Source organism: Cyprinodon tularosa, unplaced genomic scaffold (assembly GCF_016077235.1).
Source record: "Cyprinodon tularosa strain WSP-4 unplaced genomic scaffold, ASM1607723v1 ctg296, whole genome shotgun sequence".
NCBI lineage: Eukaryota > Metazoa > Chordata > Actinopteri > Cyprinodontiformes > Cyprinodontidae > Cyprinodon > Cyprinodon tularosa.
This window is the reverse complement of record NW_024039003.1, coordinates 629,453-642,731: the sequence shown is the minus strand read 5'-3', so window position 1 is coordinate 642,731 and position 13,279 is coordinate 629,453. Positions and strand designations below refer to the sequence as shown.

Here is a 13,279-nt window from a genome sequence, read left to right as displayed (position 1 = left end):
ATCAACCTCAGTCAGGCCTGCTGGACTGTTTGTGCTTTTATTTCCTTTTGTTTTTACCAGTAAGGAAAACATGAGCCTGGTTTCAGTCTGAGGTTACATAAGATTATCCATAAAAATAAAACAGAGGGACTCAAACCAGCAGTTTTCCAGGTGGAGAAGAACCTGAGCTGCAGAAAAACCCAAATATTCAGCATGATTGTCGAAACTCCTGCAGCCAGAAAAATCATTTTATTTCTATTTTTAATCTGCAAAGAATAAAATTTCTTCCTGTGTGGCGTAATCGTCTGAAGCTTCTGAAACTTTTAATATCTTTGAAATAAGAAATTCAATCTGAAGTCAAAGTTTCTGCAGTCAGAGCTGAACTGATTGTTGATGCTTTTCTTTGTTTATCTATTTTCAAAGCAGCACATTTTATGATCTATGTCATTTTTTCTACAGAAAACAAGACATGCTTTTTAACCAAAGGTTAACATTTGACTTTGATTTAATTCTTCTGTTTAGGAATTAATCAATTAAAATAAAGCATTTTTTTTATTATTTCCATGTATTTTAAAAATATTTTCAGAAGATGCGAAAGTTTTATTTCCAAGTGTTTTGTTTTTTTCTGTGAGGGAAAATCTCAGTGGTGTGAAAGTTGTTTAGTTTGTTGTTTAGTTTGTTTAAGGTTGTAAATTAGCTACACTTCACTACTATTTTAATAAAATATTGAAAATAATTGTACAAATCTAGGAGTTTTTTATTTTTTTATATTACCTATATATTAAATCAAAGCAACTGAGATGAAACACATTGTGTAAAAAATGTAGTTTACTTTTCTGAAAGTCTGAGTTTGTAAATAAACTTTTTGCATCTGAGTCAGAATAGTAAAAACTAAGCGGAATAAATTGCATATTTTTATCTGCAGCAGGCCGGAACCCAAACAAGGCCCGGTTCGGTTGATTGTCAGCTTTTTTATGATTGTTCTTTTCGCAAAATAATAATAATAATATTAATAAAACCCGTTAAAGAAAAAAATAAAAAGCAAAACTTGACTGGTGGACAAACACCGAGTCTAAACTGAACCATTTTAGTGTGTGATTTATTCATTTTTTTATATTAATATTATTTTTACTCTATATTTTAGGTAAATATGAGCCGCCGGGCTTGTTTGCGGCCTCCGCGGAGCAGCGGAGCGCGTTCAGCGGAAAACTGAAGCGGTTCAGCGGCTTGGGGAAGCGCCATCATGGCGGGGAAGCTGCGGCCTTATTACGCACATGCGCATGGAGGGGGGGCTCCTGCAGGGCCTGCATACACACACTTACACACACATCAGGCTCAACATATCCCAAATAATACGTGTATTTACTTTGCATACTTTAAAATGAAGAGTTTGGTTCCAAAACTTGAATCATCCAGGTCTGTTTGGGCTTTAAAGTCGCTTTTTGAGCAGCTGCGATTATTACGATGAAAAAACAATCTAGAAATAAGTAACATTTTCTTAAATTAATTGTATTTACCCTTAATTTGAGCAGATAAATAAGATGATATGCCAATAGAATGAGTATTTTTACTCTAAAAATAAGATATTTTAATAATATGCATTTGAAATAAGACAGTTTTTGTTGTTTTTTCTTATTTTAAATGTAAATTGTTTTGTTTTATTGGCAAAATGTCTTATTTACCTCCTCAATTCCTTATTTAAACAACAAAAATACTTATTTAGCTTTCCATTTTTTGCAGCGCATCATGATTATTATTAGATGTCTTATTTTAATTTAGGAAACTCTTCTCTATCATTAGGCCTGTCTGGGGTCAAACCTGAGTGCAGATATGATCTTTAGGCTTCTTTTTCCTCTAAATCCCCTGATTGGTTTAATAACTTTAAGGCTTTTTTTATATAATAATTAACTTATTCAAACATTGTTTTGTTTTTTTCAAATAAACAAAAAAAAAAGTTGTGATTGTCTCCAAACGTAATAAATAATAATTATCCCAGCCCTCCCACCCGTTTTCATTAATACTGATGAGTAAATACACTGAGAATAAAATTTAAATACATTGTACAATAAATACAAAACATAAATAATAAAGTCAAACAAAAGTACTGAAAATCTTTGTACAAGATATAAATAGTTTGAAATATTCTTATAGTGTTACCTTTGGCAAGTCTAGTTGACAGTTTTACACCCGCGGGTAACAAAAGTTTGTCCCTTTTTTCTTTTTCTAGAAAATAAACCAAATGAACCAGAATATGGCCAAAAATTTTCACTTCATATATTTTCGATAAATCAGCTCATTGTTTGATATTTACCGCGTATTTTCTGCCCTTTACTGACGTCTTTTGTTTCCACTGAGAGTCCAAAGGGTGGCTGAAGGGGGGGGTCAGTTCAGGAAGGCGTTGGGGGTCACCCTCTTCTGATGGGACAGCACCCCGGGGAAACCCGCCGACACCCCCGGGCTGAACGCCGGTAAGGAGCCGTTTCTGAGGGAGTCCGACAGCAGGGACTGCGGGGAGCCGCCGAACCCCGCCGCGCCATGCGGGAGATGCTGCGGGGGAGGCGGAGGCTGCGGCGGGGTCCCTCCTCCCGGTGGCCCCGGTGCCGCAGCGTGTTGGCTCCCTGAGACAAAATACCCGGCGGTCTGTCCGGACAGCAGCCCCACCGGAGACGTGCTCATCCCGTAAGTGTTCGTCAGGCCCAGCGCCATGGAGCGCCCCAGCTCCCCGTTACTCAGCTGCTCCACGGCGGGCAGCAGCGACCCGTAACCCGCCGCCTGGTTCAGGAAGCCGGGCGAGGATCCGTTGTAGTGCGGGTGGTGGTGGTGGTGGTGGTGCAGGGAGAGGAAGGGGGAGATCTGCCAGTACAGCGGGTTGTTCGGCCGCTCTAAGCCGAGCGGAGCGAAGCGCAGCCCGCGCTTCATGGCCAGCTTCCCCCGGGAGGTGGCGGAGCGCCGGCGGAGCTTCCCGGTGGTCCCCCCGATGAATACGTCGTCGCTGCTGGGGTCCAGCATCCAGTAGTTGCCCTTCCCCGGGTCGTCGTAGTGCCGAGGCACCTTAACGAAGCACTTATTGAGGCTGAGGTTGTGCCGGATGGAGTTCTGCCAGCCCTGCTTGTGCTCCCGGTAGTAGGGGAAGTTCTTCATGATGAACTCGTAGATGCCGTTCAGCGTCAGCCGCTTCTCGGGGCTCTGCCGGATGGCCATCATGATCAGCGCGTTGTAGCTGAACGGAGGCTTGTCGTACTTCCCGTTCTTCGCGCTGTTGTTGTTCCCGGTGGAGTTCTGCTCCGAAGCCGGCTTGGAGTCCTCCCCTCCTCCTCCGTCCTCCTCCTCCTCATGCTCCCCCTGCTCCTCCCTGCCAGCCTTCTCCTCGATCAGCCCGGAGGAGTCCACCTCCGTTGGACCTGGAGACTTGTCCGAATCAGAGTCCGGTGATGGAGAAAGAGTCCCGGGGATGCTGAGCACCGCGGCGGGGGCAGAGACCACCGGGTCCGGGCGCTCACACTTAGAGGGCAGCAGGAGGCTCTTGATGCTGAAGGAGGAGGACCGGTGGACGGTCGGCGGGGTTTTTACATCCTCCATGCCCGCTGCCCCCAAAGGAAACAAAAGTAAAAAAGAAGGGGAAAAAAATAATAATAACGACCAGGAATAAACAATAATAAAAAAAGAAGCGCTCCTCCGGGCTCGTCCACCTCCGAAATCCTGGAAACCACAGAGAGACAGTGGAGAGAGAAAGGAGGGTCAGGATGAGAGATGCATGGATGGAGGAGTGGAGAGAGAGAAAAGAGAAAGAGGGGGAGGGAAAGAGCGTGGCTTCAATGTGGAGAAATTAGTAATTAAGGAGGTTCCGACATCACGGAGAGGAGGGGCTTCTCCAAAACTCCTCGTTCTGCTCCTTCCTGCTCCCCGCTCACCCGCAGACCTTCTCCGTCTCCTGCCGCGGCTCCGAGCTTTGATCATGAACCTGCGTCCGTTGATCTGCCCCCCCCCCCCCCCCCCCCCCCCCCCCCCCCACACACACACACACCTCTCAGTATTTACGCACAGGTGTAGACGCTCCGCGCTCCGGGGGCGTAAAATCCAGATTTAAGGCCGTGCGTAAAAGCGCGCCTGGGTGCGTTTATCTGAGCTGCGCTCTGGTGGGCGGTGAGATCAGACTTTGTTTTCACAGCGACGAAAACAGTTTGGACTCATGTGGGCAAACACGGAGCGCGCGCGCTCACTGTGCGCCCGCGTGCGCGTTTTTACGGCGGGAGAAAGAGAAGGGGGAGGAACAGCTGAGCGCGTCACCGCTTTTCCACAAGCCCGCGGTTACGCACAGAGACGCGCGCGCTGGACATATCTGATGGAGACTTGATGCTGTAACCAGAGCGCCTCCTGTCGGGAAGAGCGAGTAACTGTCAGGGTAAACAGACCGTCTATTTTAAATGTTTTATTTCTGATGTTTAACTCATATTTTTCCTTATATAGGAGTTAATTATCTGTACATTCATTTTCCAAAATATTGTATTTATTTAAAATTTTGATGCTATTTTTCTTTACTTATTTAATTACTTTTTGCAATAAATTTTCTGATTTTAGTTCTTCCATTTTTATTTTATCAGTCGATGAATTTACAGTAATTGTACAACAATCTACAGTAAATGTTTATTTAATCCAGCTGATGTATAAAATATAAAAGCAGAATGTGACTATTGCATTTACTAACTTCTTTATTAAATGCTTATTTTCTAACCATGTTCCTTTTTAATCAGGATTTAAATTGTATCTAATTTATATTCATATTTGTATAAAAATGTATGCTTGTTTTAGGAAATATTTCTACACATTTTTCTATAAATTTATATTTTATGTGTTTTTTTTCCCATTTATCCTGATTTATTGGATCTGCTTGCTTCTTTTTTTTGTTTTAATAAAGGCTCTGCTTGTTTTATTTGTTGCGTCTCTTATGGATATTTTAGTGAAAATATCAGAATGTGAATTATGCTTCAGGTCAATCATGTACTTTATTATCTAATATGAAACTCTAATATGATTCTTTTGTTTCTTTAATCAGGACATTACTTTTTATTATGTATTACATTAATTCAGCTTTACTCGGGGGGATTTAATGTATAAAAATAATCCCAGAAATCAGTCAGCTATTTATTACTCTCTGTTGTACATAAAAACAAATTTTTCGCTTGCATCAAAATATCATCTCTTTTAAACATGTTCGATTTTAAAGCAGGATTCAAATTTTGAGTTTTGTTCCAAAATTACAAAAATAAATATTTTCTAACAGAAATTTTATTTTTCTCTCTATTTATAGGATTTTAAGGATCTTTAAGCAGATAATAATGAAATATAAAAAGGGAGAAAATATTCTCTGGTCTAAAGTCTACGTGTGAATCCATTGGGTTCATTAAGGTAATGAGATGAACCAGGAAGGTCCTCATGATTTATTTTTACGGTTTGGTTCAAGGGTGCAGTGATTACCCAGCATGCAAGAGCTTTGAACCAGGGCTTATTAATCGCTGCTGGCTTTTTTGTTTTGTTTTGTTTTTTTACAATAAAGTTTTGGGTTTGAATCCCAAGAAGTCAGCTCCTGCACTGGAAAAATGATCTAAACGTAAAAATGTCTCAAATTAAGTGTATTTACCCTTAATTTGAGCAGGTAAATGAGGTAGTTTTCCAATGGAATCAATATTTTTACTCTTAAAATGAATTAATGCGATAATTTGCACTTGAAATAAGACATTGCAATTGTGTTTTCTTTTTTTAAATCTAAATTGTCTTGTTCCATTGGCAAAATGTTGCTTTAACACTGGAAAAACAATCTAGAAATAAGTCAAAATTTCTTAAATTAAGTGTATTTACCGTTGATTTGAGCAGGTAATTAAGATAGTTTGCCAATGGAATGAGTATTTTTACTTTTAAAATAAGATAATTAGATAATATGCACTTTAAATAAGACAATGCAATTGTTTTTTCTTATTTCAAGTGTAAATTGTCTTGTTCCATTGGCAAAATGACTGTTTATCTCCTCAATTCAAGAACAAATGCAGTTATTGTAAGAAAAAATGACTTCTCCAGATTTCGATTTTTTCCTGTGTTGTTCTCCACAGTCATCATGTGAGATGAAGCTATTCTTAGGTTTGTGTTTGTTGATGTTTGTCCATTCAGGCTCCACCTTTCCTCTGACCTACTGGCTGCAGAGATAAAGCATCTATGGCCCAATAAAGGATGATCAGGTCTAGAAAATAGGAGAGAACATATTGCTGATTTTCTACTAAAAACATATAAATTGTACATGTAGGCTCAGAGGAAATCACACATAATTACACTGGAATAAATAGAAATCTAGATAAGTCATTTTTTTCTGAAAATAAATGCATTTGTTCTTGAATTGAGGAGATAAAAGAGACATTTTACTGATAAAACAAGACAATTTACACTTAAAATAAGAAAAAAACAATTGCATTGTCTTATTTAAAGTGCATATTATCTAATTATCTTATTTTAAGAGTAAAAATACTCATTCCATTGGCAAACTATCTCATTTACTGAGTCAAATTAAGGATAAATACATTTAATTTAAGAAAATGTTACTTATTTCTAGATTGTTTTTTCATTGTAATAATCGCAGCTGCTCAAAAAGCGATTTTAAACCCCAAACAGACCTGGATGATTAAAGTTTTGGAAATAAACTCTTCATTTTAAAGTATGCAAAGTAAATACATGTATTATTTGGGATATATTGAACCTGATGTGTGTGTAAGTGTGTGTATGCAGGCCCTACATCCTGTTCAATAAATGATCAGTGTTTTTAATTCAGAGTAATTTTCATGTGAATGTGCTTTACTGGAGGCATCCATGTTTGTCAAAGAACACTACTGCCACCTACTGGTTAGTGACATTGTCACGGAGCGGTATCGGCTGTTGATCAAGTCCCAGTGCTGTATCTGCTGTTTGTCACAACGCGCTATTATCCAAGTCATCTTGAAAACATTCTTCTTCCAAATGTTGGCTACATATTACGGGTTTTTTCTCTGGCCAGAAGTTCGATGGCAAATCCTCCCTCTTCAAGTTGGCGATCCAACGACCAACCCGTCCGTGGAGGATCAGGAATCAGAAAGGTGGAATAACTCTTTTTTTTTCACTTTTACCCGATGTATTCCAGCATCCAGCTGCCATGCACGTGGGCATTGTCAGTTTCACTATAGCTCTGGTGAATTTCAATGGTGAAGTCCTCTGGAAATCTTCAATAATTGTTGTTGATTGCAGATGTGTCTAGTAGTTCCCATTGATTTAGCTTGGAAAGCGGGGAGAATGGCGCTAGGCTTACCGCGCCGTGACGTCACTGCTGGAAGATGGCAGGAGGGAGGGGCTACTATATTTGGGCAAAAATGGCCGCTCCCAGACTCAGTGATTGAAACGAAAATATATATATATATATTTTTTATTGATTAACACTAAATTCATTAAATCACTGCAAAAGTATTAGTTTTCTTTGCTGACCGGACGTTTCCTTTAAACGCGGCGGTTTCGGTTCAGACCGGACTTTACAGTAGAGTCAGTTTTCTGGTTCTTTCCAGCGTCTCCATCCAGTCTGGGATCATCGTCCTGCTGGATCAGCAGCAGGTCCAGATTCTGTCATTTAGCCGCTGAAGATGTTGGTAAAGCTTGAGGTAATACTGCAGCATTGAGCCTCCCAGCATGATGCTGCCACCATCGTGCCTTACAGCTGCTTCAGTTTATTATTTCTGAACCTCCTGGCTTATAACCAATGCCTGAACGTCTCCCAGACCAGATTCTGTGCAGAACTGAAACCGAGCCGCAGCCTTTAGACCAGATCAAATCTTTGTGCAGTTTGGAGTCTCGGTCCGACCTTCAGACCTCTATGTGTTAAGGCTGTGTTTACAGTAAATAATGTTGAGCTGCGTTCAGCGACACATGCAGAGCTCTGTTTGCAGTCGCTGCAGGTTCTGTATGACAACAGATTGACACTGAAATCTGCTGCATCAAATCTCCAGCAGGTTTCAGCCAGATGGTGTTTCCGTTTAACTGGCAAACCCATTTTGGGAAACCTTTCCTAAAGATAACCTCTTTAACTGGTAACCATCAGACGGAGCAGCTTTTCGGGAGGCTTATCCAGACGTCTTGAGAGCCGTAAACCCGGGTCCTTTCGGAGGCCGCACCGCGGCGGCTGACTTTGACTGTTTTCATGATGGCCCACCCTGTTTCTGAGCCCAACAAAGCTCACTTTGGATAAGCCAATAATCCTGGATAAGCTGCAGAAAACAGAAACACAGACAAGAAACGGTGACCCACAACAGAGGAGCTGTTGGTGCAACAAAGTCCAGGCAGCAGCCCCATAAATATACCAAAAAAAATCTTCAATCTTCTCCAAACAGCATTTTATCTTTATATTGTTACACTTTCACTTCATCCGAGTCTTTGTTCTTTTTTATTACTGCTACGTTTTTACTCTCATCCCCGATAGACTGAATCAGGCTTTAAAGCAGAGATTTGTTAAAGTGAAATAATGTCTTCATCTCTAACTTTAAAGGTCTAAAACAGAGGAGTGAGCAGTTTGTTCAGGGGGACGATGATCTCTGATCATTTAGAAAACCAAGAACCATCTAAATATACAGAATCAAACTAGTCCCATCAATCTAATTCCCACACTGCAAAAAACATCTAGAAATAAGTAAAAATGTCTTAAATTAAGTGTATTTATCCTTAATCTGAGTAGGTAAATGAGATAGTTTGCCAATGGAATGAGTATTTTTACTCTTAAAATAAGGTAATTAGATAAAATGCACTTGAAATAAGACAATGCAATTGTGTTTTCTTATTCTAAATGTAAATTGTCTTGTTCCACTGGGAAAATGTCTCTTTTACCACCTTAATCCAAGAAGCTCCTGTCATGGTTTCCTCCAAGTTTTCTTCCTGTGTTTTGCTGCAGATCTTGGTGATAATTTCCAGCTGGAAATAAGAAAAGATGATTAATTTTTGTATTTTAAGTAAAACACACAACTTCTCTGATGTCCACATAAATGGATCAGTTACAAACATTTGAAGACAAAATACCGCTGCACTGGAAAAAATCTAAATCTAAACAAGTAATTTTTATCTTAAAATAAATGTATTTGTTCTTGGATTGAGAAGGGAAAAGAGACATTTTGCCAACGGAACAAGACAATTTACACTTAAAATAAGAAAAAAACAATTGCATTGTCTTATTTCAAGTGCATATTATCTAAATATCTTATTTTAAGAGTAAAAACACTCATTCTATTGGCAAACTCTCTCATTCACCTACTCAAATTAAGGGTAAATACATTAAATTTAAGACATTTTTTACTTGTTTCCAGATAATTTTTCCAGTGTGGTTATTGTTTGCATCAGTGGCGGTTCTAGACCAAATGTACCAGGGGGGCCAGGAGGGGGCCAGCGTGTTTTCATGGGGGGCATTGGCCCCTGTAGGCCCCTGTCTAGAACCGCCCATGGTTTCCATGCAAGACTTAAGGATTTTTTCACATGCGGACGCCACATAGATACAGTGAGGTTTTCAAAATAAGAGTCTTATATTAAACACATGATTGGGAAAAGTATTGCTCACTGGTTAGAGTCAAAGACAAACAGATACAGGGAAATTATTGCATCAAAAGTTGTGCAATAATTATTCATTGATGCTTTATTTTACTGAGTCGTGTTCATATTAGTGTTTATAAGAATCAACATATTTTGTTTATATTTTTTGTCTGACTTTCAGGGGTGGATTTAGGAAATGTGGGGCCCTAGGCAAAGACAGGCATCAAACAGCCCCATTCTCCAGATGTAGAAATGTTAATAGAATAGACATCCATTCTCTGTTCTAGGTTGTGTCCCTCTCTTCTTGTCCCTTTTCTTCTTGTTTTCCTCTCTATGTTTTGTACTCAGCTGACTTTTCATGCTGTCTCTAAAGGAATGAAAGATTTTTTCCAAGCACTAAGCTCACTTAGCTGATTGCTCCTTCCTGTGTTTCCAAAAAGGCCAAAGTAAATAACCCAGTCCTTCTTTTCACTGTAGACAAGCCATGATCTGCTTATCTGTTCTCCATTTTTCATTTGGATGAAATAATAGCTGCATGAATCATGACAGCAGACAAGATAGAGGAGAGCAGGAGGCGGGGTTACCAATCTACTCGCTCTGGAGAGCAGAGTTCGCTGCTTTTAGATGTTGTCTCCAAAGTCTCCAGAAAAAAGTCTCTAGATTTGGCGCTAGGAGCTTTTTAGAAATCAAAGTGCTAGAGGGGTCTGAAAAGTGGCTAAATATAGCGACTAAAGCGCTAAGTTGGCAACACTGCTCTTTGCATGGTTTGTTTTCAAATGGTTTGCTGCTGTCTGTTTGGACCTTTCTGAACATGTGCAGCAAATGGACTGATCCAATATGGTGGACACTGAAGGGGGGGCTGAGACACACTGAATATTATCAGCGTTCTGATGGCATTTTAGAGAAAGGATTTTTATTAAAAACATAATTAATGTGCAGAAATAAGGAATAGTTGTATTAACCATACATGGAAACAGAGTTTTATGGGGCCCCGGGATCTTGGGGCCTTAAGCAGCTGCCTAGTATTGCCTAATGTTAAATCCCCCCCCCCCCCCTGCTGCCTTTAATGTGACACAATTAATATTTTGTTGAAGAATGTTTTGGTTTAAAATAGGATTTAGCTTCATGAGTTCAAACAGGAAATCATTTATAGAAAAAATCAATACAGTTCAGATTTCTCATCTGCAGAACGGATCTGATCAAACGGATCAGTCAGGAAAAACGGTACAAACGATCCTCATCAGTAACCAAACAGAGAAGGCAGGGGGAGAAAAAAGGAAACTGAAATTTATTTAAGACTAAATGTTACTCTTTAAATTATAAAAAGACCCGATGAACAGGCTGAGATCAGCACACTGGAAAAAAACAAATCTAGATAAGTCATTTTTTTCTTAAAATAAGTGCATTTATTCTTGGATTGAGGAGGTAAAACAGACATTTTGCCAATGGAACAAGATAATTTACATTTAAAATAAGAAAACACAATTACATCGTCTTATTTCAAGTGCATTTTATCTAATTATCTTATTTTAAGAGTAAAAATACTCATTCCATTGGCAAACTATCTCAGTTACCTGCTCAAATTAAAGATAAATACACTTAATTTAATAAAATGTTTACTTATTCCTAGATGGTTTTTGCAGTGCAGTGAATGAGCTGCAGGGATTTTTGATCCGCTCTGACTGTCTCTGCTGGTCACAATATTCTCACTGGAAAAAATCCAAATCTAGATAAGTTATTTTTTCTTAAAATAAGTGCATTTGTTCTTGAATTGAGGAGGTAAAAGGGACATTTTGCCAATAAAACAAGGCAATTTACACTTAAAATAAGAAAACACAATTACATTGTCTTATGTCAAGTGCATATTATCTAATTTTCTTATTTTAAGACTAAAAACACTCATTCCATTGGCAAACTATCTCATTTACCTACTCAAATTAAGGGTAAAAACACTTAATATAAGAATTTTTTACTTCTTTTAAGATCGTTTTTGCAGTGTATGATCCTCAGTCGTCTCGTTTCAGACAAAGTCTTTCAAAACAGAAGCGTTTTTCTCCAAAAGCATCGAGATCTAGATGAGGTTTTCTAGATAAATCTGTTGTTTTTTGATGGAACCCAACATTAAAGTTCATATGAAGACAATTTAGTAGCTATTTTAAACCATGTGTTACATGCAGGGTAGAAATGTATCAATATTCAAAATATTCTGTTTTCTATGTCAATAATATGATATAATATACCATATTATTATTTATTTATTTTTTATTTATTTTTTAATAATAAAAATAAATAAATAAATAAATAAAAAATAAAAATAATAAAAATATATAAAAAATAAAGAAAAAAATTAATAAAAATAAAAATATATAAAAATTAAATAAAAAAATATATATATATACTATATTATAATATCATATGATATATTATAATATAATATAATAATTTAATTTGATGTAATGTAATGTAATAATATAATATAATACAACTGAACTTAAAGTGACCTTGTGAAAACTTTACATTTAATTTGCATAAATTGTTGTGAGAGCTACATTATTTAATTGGCCTTTTTCCTTTTGCAAAAGCATATTTCTTATTTTACACACATTTATATTTTCACATTTTTTTATATAGATTTATTCGCTTTTGTATTTATTTCTGAGTTCTTATCTTCAGTCTGAAATATTCAACTGCTTCTTTGACTGTTGCTGGAAGAATCAATAGTCTCTGAGTGTTCACTGGAAAAACCATCTAGAAATTTCTTAAATTAAGTGTATTAACCCTTATTTTAAGTAGGTAAATTAGATGATCTGCCATTGGAATGAGTATTGTTGCTTTTAAAATAAGATATTTAGATAAAATGCACTTGAAATAAGACAATGCAATTGCGTTTTCTTATTTTAAGTGTAAATTATCTTGTTCCATTGGCAAAATGTCTCTTTTACCTCCTCAATCCAAGAAGAAATGCACTTATTTTAAGAAAAAATTACTTATATAGATTTAGATTTTTCCAGTGTTTTGTTGTGATTCACAAACATTTTGTTTTTTATTACAACTGAAGTTCTGGTTTAAAGTCACGGCTGTACTTTCGTTAAAGCTGTCGTCATAGTAACAGATGAGGGAAGTGTAACGTGTCTGACTCCACGTCCGCAGTCCCAGGGCGTGCCTCGCCTCAGTCAGTCGGTTTATTTCTTTTTTTTTTTTTTTCCGTGGGCTGAAGTTCGATGGAGATTAAAGCTCTGTTGCCAAAACAAGATGGGTATTTATGAGCAGCTTTTAGGAATTAGATCATCACGAGGCCGCTCCCACCAAACGTGAACTTGGCTGACTCCTTGTTCACCCGTCAAACATCTCATTTAGCAGGAGAGGGACGCAACCTGGACCGACCTCCAGCAGAACCTCTCATGCGCCTCAGATTTAGGAAAGCTCTGGAGAATCTTTTTTTTTTTTTAATCCCATTAATGCTCTCAGGTGTTGTTGATGTTATCTAGAATCTGCTGCTCATCTTGGAAAAGAAGCCAGCAGGTTTAAAGCTCCAGTAAACAGAAGCGAGGCTTTGTGCCAGGAACCAGATTTCCACCCAGTGGAACTTTGCGAGGCAATGAGAACCAATTAGTTAGCGTTCCCTCAGCTAACCCCGGATGCCTTTGTTCTCAGAGGAAAGCGTTTGACCCAGTTCGGAGGTGTTTCATGCAGAGAACAGAACAGCAATTCATTTAGGTTTCTT

General features: G+C 38.3%; 1 protein-coding gene across 1 annotated transcript; it reads right to left on the bottom strand.

Moving 5' to 3' along the window:
• Positions 1-1,807: 1,807 nt before the first annotated feature.
• On the bottom strand, positions 1,808-3,964 carry LOC119787354 (forkhead box protein G1-like). Its single transcript, XM_038291163.1, has one exon. The coding sequence runs from the start codon at positions 3,556-3,558 to the stop codon at positions 2,362-2,364; it is 1,197 nt and encodes a 398-aa protein (XP_038147091.1). The 5' UTR covers positions 3,559-3,964; the 3' UTR covers positions 1,808-2,361.
• Positions 3,965-13,279: the final 9,315 nt, after the last annotated feature.